The sequence below is a fragment of the Papilio polytes genome, unplaced genomic scaffold (assembly GCF_000836215.1).
Source record: "Papilio polytes unplaced genomic scaffold, Ppol_1.0 DF824102.1, whole genome shotgun sequence".
NCBI classification, from domain to species: Eukaryota; Metazoa; Arthropoda; class Insecta; order Lepidoptera; family Papilionidae; genus Papilio; species Papilio polytes.
The window spans coordinates 5,653,833-5,660,438 of record NW_013525102.1 but is presented as its reverse complement, the minus strand read 5'-3'; the positions used below and the strand labels follow the sequence as shown (position 1 = coordinate 5,660,438).

General features: G+C 33.1%; 1 protein-coding gene across 1 annotated transcript in view; it reads left to right on the top strand.

Annotated features, from left to right (window-relative positions):
* The window catches only part of LOC106099866 (elongation factor G, mitochondrial), a 7,785-nt gene extending 6,318 nt beyond the window's left edge, over window positions 1–1,467 (top strand). Inside the window, exons 10-11 of the mRNA XM_013278547.1 lie at window positions 234–435; window positions 1,268–1,467. Of these exons, the coding sequence (XP_013134001.1) occupies window positions 234–435; window positions 1,268–1,409 (344 nt within the window). The 3' untranslated portion in view covers window positions 1,410–1,467. The remainder of the gene's footprint in view (window positions 1–233; window positions 436–1,267) is intronic.
* Window positions 1,468–6,606: the final 5,139 nt, after the last annotated feature.

Here is a 6,606-nt window from a genome sequence, read left to right as displayed (position 1 = left end):
TGGCGGATTCAGGTGGCCGCTTGCTCGTTTGCCATCTTATATTGTAAAAAATAATTTCAATTCAATTTACTACTCGTTTCAATTTAAGGTAAATTAACTTAAATAAGTTCTTTCTTACATCTTTAACCTTAAATGTATGTTTTTTTTCTTTTTTAATAACTTAAATAAGTTCTTTCTTCAATCAAATGCCGAAAATGGAATTTCTGTCCCACGTGGCAACTGCATGTTCGCAGTATTCGACAACGGCAGCTGGCAGATCTTGGAACCTATAATGTTTGTGGAGGTGACGACGCCCGAGGAGTCGCACGGCACGGTGATCGGGCAGCTGAACAAGCGCGGCGGCATCATCACCGGCACCGAGGGCTCGGAGGGCTGGACCACGATATACGCTGAAGTACCACTCAACAATATGTTCGGATATGCTGGAGAATTGAGGTAAGAAACGAGGCTAATTTATTATAGTTTAGGTTGCAAATTAAGGGCCTGCCCTTCGAATTGTAAATTGATAATCTAACCTGTAAAATATGTATGGAAAATCGGATTTTCTTACCTTATGACAGTAACGTCATTTTTAAGCTATCTGAGCATCTATCAGCCAGTGGTGGAACAGACCCTAAATCTTGTAATTATTTTTAATTTTCTGTTTAATTAGTGTCAAGTTCGAAAAAATATCCACGTCTTAAAGAAACCAATGATTGAAATCACTTAATATAATAATCTTACTAATATTACAAATGCGAAAGTTTTGATGCATGAATAGTTAGAGTTTGTAGCCTAAACTGCTGAACGGATCTCGACGACATTTCGCAAAGATGTAGAGGATAGTCTGTTAGAACACATAGGCAACATACCAAGTTTTTTTAGTTCCACACAAACGGAATCGCGGGTGAAAGCTAGTGTTGTAAATGGTAAAGTTTAGATGAATATATCGATGTTTGTTTGAAAATATCATCCAAACGGCTCAAAGGATATTGACGAAATTTGGCATAAATATAGATCACTAGCTTTCGCCCGCGACTCCGTCCTCGTAGAATTAAAAAAACAAAAGTGAGTAGCCTATGTGTTTTTCCTGACTATCATCTACATCTGTACCAAGTTTCATCAAAATCTACAAACTCTAACAAACATCTATTGGTAAGATTAGTAAGATAGTCTAGAACAAAAACACACAGACACACTTGTTTTTTTTTAATTACACGCAGACAGAGTACTACTACAGCTATACTATACTAATATTATAAAGAGGAAATTTTTTATATGTGTTAAGATCAATGACGCAAGGCAAAGGCGAGTTCAGTATGGAGTACAGTCGGTACTCGCCGTGCTTGCCCGACGTGCAAGAGAACCTCATCAGGAAATACCAGGTGGAGATGGGCATATTGCCCGACCAGAAGAAGAAGAAGAATTAAATCCGCCTATTTATAATTTTATTTATTAATAATTCTAAGTGTATAGATCGAATGTGAATAAATGTTTTGATAATTTTAATGTTGTTTTATTATCGCTTAAATTCGTCTTTGGTATACTAATATTATAAAGAGGAAAGATTTGTATGTATTTAAATAACTCAAAAACTACTGGACCGATTTTAAACATTATTTTACCGTAGAAAGGTAATTTAACTAAGTAACATAGGCTATATTTTTTATTATTCTTTTTTAATTTCACACGGGTGAAGTTGCGAGCAACATGAAATATGTTGTTGATATTAAATTTTATTACCATTGTTAGGATAAATGAGATTAGAACATTGTCAGTGTTTATTTCTCCCTACCTAAACACTCATCATCAAGCTTGGTCTGCCCACTCCTAGACATAAGCTTTTCCACTAAAGGCCTAAAGGCTCACATTAAATTATGGGCAGCTACCGTTTACCATAGTTGCCTAAGGTTGTAGTATTAACGTGGTTAACTGTGAATTTTTTCTTAGATAATTCAGGTTTCCTCACGATGTTTTCCTTTGTCATAAAATGAAACTCGCAAAACGAGAAACAATTGAATTTGTACATAATCTATCAAATCCAGGACCTGTAGACCTTAACTTACTGCACAACCGACGCTATAAGAATACTGCATCATCATTAAATATTGCAATTTAAGTATGTTAAATAAGTATAAAATGTAAGTTTTTAGTTAATTCATGTTCGATCAGTCTGAGTAAACATTTTTAGTCAATCAATCATTAAAGACTGAAGCTTATTGAACATGTGATCGATTGTCATATTCTCATGTTAACATAAACTTTTAAAATAACTTCCAATAACATACACTTTCAAAATTAAATAGCAATATCTCTTTCATACAACACGAATAAAATATACAAGTAGGCATTAAAAAAAACTCTTCAAAGTTGTTGCTATAATCTGTAATCGGTAAGAGTGTTCAGTCGATTAAGGACTCTACTATTAGTGGTAATTGATGACATTTAAAGGTTATATAATTACCTTTGACAGCACTTAGTACGGAACGTAATGGATATTAAATTATGCTTGGGAAACTGGTTAAATTAGTTTGACAATTTCTTGGCTGCAAAATGTTGAAAACCCCTGTCGTTGCATATAATTGCATTTAATGGCTCTTTTAGTAAAATACACATCTTACTAATATTATAAATGCGAAAGTTTAGATGGATGGATGGATTTGTTAGAGTTTGTAGCCTAAACGGCTGAATAGATTTCGATGAAATTTGGTACAGATGTAGAGGATAGTCTGGAAGAACACGTAGACTAAACATTTTTGTTTTTTTTTAATTCCACGCGGACGAAGTCGCGGGTGAAAGCTAGTAATGTAATAAAAAAATGCTTTGATAATCTAACGAATCTCATTTGCAGTTTTTCTTCAGAGAACGGACTAATTAAACGTATTTTACCCATTACATTTTATTAAAAACTTCATTAGAGTGTATAGTCGAAGATAACTTTAGCGAAGTCGTAAAATGCAATTTTGTAGTTTTAGAACCTTACAAAGTTGCCTTTGTTAAAAGCATTATTGTAAGTTAGTGAAATTTTAATTTCCATCTTATTAAACTGATAGTAGATAAAACTTACTAAATTAAAAATTGAGAATTATTTATAACTTGAGTAAAGCCAGTCTATAATCTAGGATAAGTCTGGGGTTGCTAATATAATTGTCTTATTCAATAGTTTTTTGTCCATTTGCATTTTTAGATTCTCTACGGGGAGCAGCTGATTCAACTAGTCCACGAATAATGTGGCCCCATCCTACTTCAACTTAAAATATGGTATTTTCAAATAATAGTTTTTAAATAAAACTAAGGCTACATCAAGATTCAATTTTAGTTAAAGTGAATTCGCATGGGACTTTACCGCGATACAAACTGCGATTCAAGCATTGATTGAGTTCTTTGAATATTAATAAAAATTGTCTTCGTTAGAGTGTAGTTAGCTTTTTATTACCTGATAGTTTATCTTTCTGTTCGCGTATTCTAACATTTACATACAGGGTTTAACGTCAAATTTCTTACTAAACCCCAGCCCCATAGCACGAATGCACACGTTCAATAAACGGTCGCCGCCCCATGACCCACTTGCGAACCAGTCGTGAGGAAAAGCGAATTTCCCTTAATTAGAGACAACTGATTACTCTCCTACGGATGTTTGTCCGTTCCAAATTACGAAGATAACAAAGTGTTCTTTGTTCTCTTTTATTGTTTTGCATATTATTCGACATTCAAATATCCCTTATCTGCTATTCAAAGGTGTACATTTTTGATGTTAGAAATGTTTTACACTTGTAGCCTATTATTTAATGCTTGCTCACAAGTCTAATAAGTTGTTAATCATTAACACACTACCTGTACACTTGCGTGCATTTCATTGTTTACATATGTCAAATTCTCAATTGCAAATTTCAAAATTACTGTTACCATAATAAACTTGCTTCCTTACTGTTAGCAGCTTGTAGTTTATGGTCCCTTTCCCACATAAAGGTTTTTTTTCCAATTGATTTACTCCCTAACTTTAATAACGTGAAAATGTATCCTAAAACGTGTCGTAAGTGTAGGGCTTTTTATTAAAGAAAGAATTATTCAAAAACATGCTGTAATTGCCGACATCCTATGCCACGAAGTAGGGTATGTTTACGCTTTATTCTTACCGCTTGTACACCCACGAATGTCTCCATAAGCAGAGTTTTGTTGCCAGTTTCTCCCATATTAGAATAAAACCACAAACACTTGACACTGGCGCAATCCGTTGTGGGAGAGCCATAAACAAGAAATAGAATAGAAGAAAAGCTTTATTCTATTAGTATAGAGTAAATATAGATAACTAATCAAGCGTGTTAATTTTGCACATTACATAAAATATTATTTAACAAAACTATGTTATACAGTAGAACCTCGATAAGTTAAAGTCCAAAGGAAACACAAAATGTTTTAAGTTATAGAGGTTTTGAGTTATCAAGGGTCTATGTTGTAGAGGTTTTGAGCTCTGATGGGAAGGAAACATATATTTTTTTTTAAGTTATAGAGGTTTTTATGTTACCGAGGTTTGAGTTATCGTACTAGCTTCTACTTGGTTCTGGTACTAGGTTCTACTGTACTAGCTTTCGCCCGCGATTCCGTCCACGTTGAATTATAAAAATCAAAAGTGAGTAGCTTACGTGTTCGTCCATACTATACTCTACGTTTATACCAAATTTCATCAAAATCCGTTCAACCGTTCACTACTAACAAACATCCATCCATCATCTAAACATTTGCTTTATAATATTAAGTATGATTATTAACTATATTCCAATAAAAGCGGGCTAAGTAGCTAAGTAATCCTACTTTAAGCTGTATAGTTAACATGTTTGTGACAGTATAAAGGGTGTCTTAAGTAATGTATAGGATCCGAGTACAAAAGACTAAACTAAAGGATCCGTCACTGTAATAATTTAATCCAAACAATGTACAAAGACGACATGTAAAGTTCATAAACAATTGTATGTGAAAGTAAATTACAGTACAGCAATACCAAATCTACGGTAAATATAAATTTACCAAACTACCATCATACTTCATACTAATATTATAAATGCGAAAGTTTACATGGCTGTTTATTAGAGTTTGTAGCCTAAACTGTTGAACGGATCTCGATGAAATCTGGCAAAAATGTAGAGGATAATCTGGAGAAACACATAGACTACTTACTATTTTTTTTAATTCCACGCGAACAGAGTTGTGGACGAAAGCTAGTCTTTTTATATCTAAAGCACTAAACATGAGGAAGATTCCTACTCTATAGTTCAATCGTTTCAGTACTGTACAATAATCGACCAATTCATTCACATTATTCTGTTTTCTGACAACCACGGAATACACAAGAAGTCCTATAACAAACTAACTTTATATAAATTATCTTTATTTGCCTTACAAATAAATGAATTAGAAAGCATACTCGTGTAAATGAAATTATTTCTATTGGAAGAAACACAAATATCTCGTTACGATCCTTTTGAAGGCAGCCCTTTGAACAATTTCTGTGAACTTGTGGCCTTGAGACTAAAAGTAAAAGTATGCGAAATGGTTGTATGAAAGTTGGCGGTAAATGTAGATTTATTTCACTTGCGTATAAATGTAAAAATGATACAATATGATTTCAAATGTGTTTTCCTTTCTAGAAAAATGCGAACTCATTTACATTGACAGTCTTTCCCACCTTTGACCCACTTTAACAGCATTCGGGTATAAATCACAACCGTAGTTTGAGGGAATGATAAATTCCTTGCCGCAAACAAGAACTTATTTAGGCGACTGAATACTTTTTCCACGAGTTTTTCAATATAACAACTTCAGAAATGTGCTGAAAGGAAGAAAAGTTCTTCTTATAATCAAGTTTTTTGTGTTCAAGCGTGTACTTTATCAATTCATAATTTAATATGGATTCTAAGAACGAGCGCACACTTTTGACTAAACTATCGTTCAACTGTTATGCGATTGTCGATTGTTTCGCAACCAATTCAACTGTTTAGTTGCACAACTAAAAATCAAGTATTGTGCGCTACTCCATATAAGCTTATAGGAATCAAAACGAGACTATATTCTATTTCTTGTTTTTGGCTCTCCCATAGCAGATTGGGCCAGTGTCAAGTGTTTGTGGTTTTATTCTAAAAAAGCAAGACTAAACAGTAATGTAATAATTTAGTCAAATATTTGCAATCTCTAAAAGATTGTTTTGTTAAATTTTGTTTCTAATATTAAGTTTTATTAAATGTATTACTAATTTGAGTGTTTCTGTGTACAATAAATTTATTTTAGAAGACATTATAACTATTTACTATCATGGAAATTGTAAGAAATCTATGTTACAAAAAGAAACTTTTTAGTGATATCGTAAGCATTAGTTTGGTCGTATTATTTCAGAGGGAAAACTTCTCAAAGCTTATAAAGACGTGAATCGATTAGTTATAGTCAAAGTTGTTATTGGTTGCGAAAACACAATCCAAATAGAATTATCCCAAAACATATCGAAGCTTTTATTTTTGCTGACATGTTAAGAATACTTTTATCAGTGACTAGCTGTTCCCGTGCGGCTTCTTCCCCATGTAATTATAGAAACTTTATTTTATCTGTCAAATGTCAAAATTACCATTACCATAATAA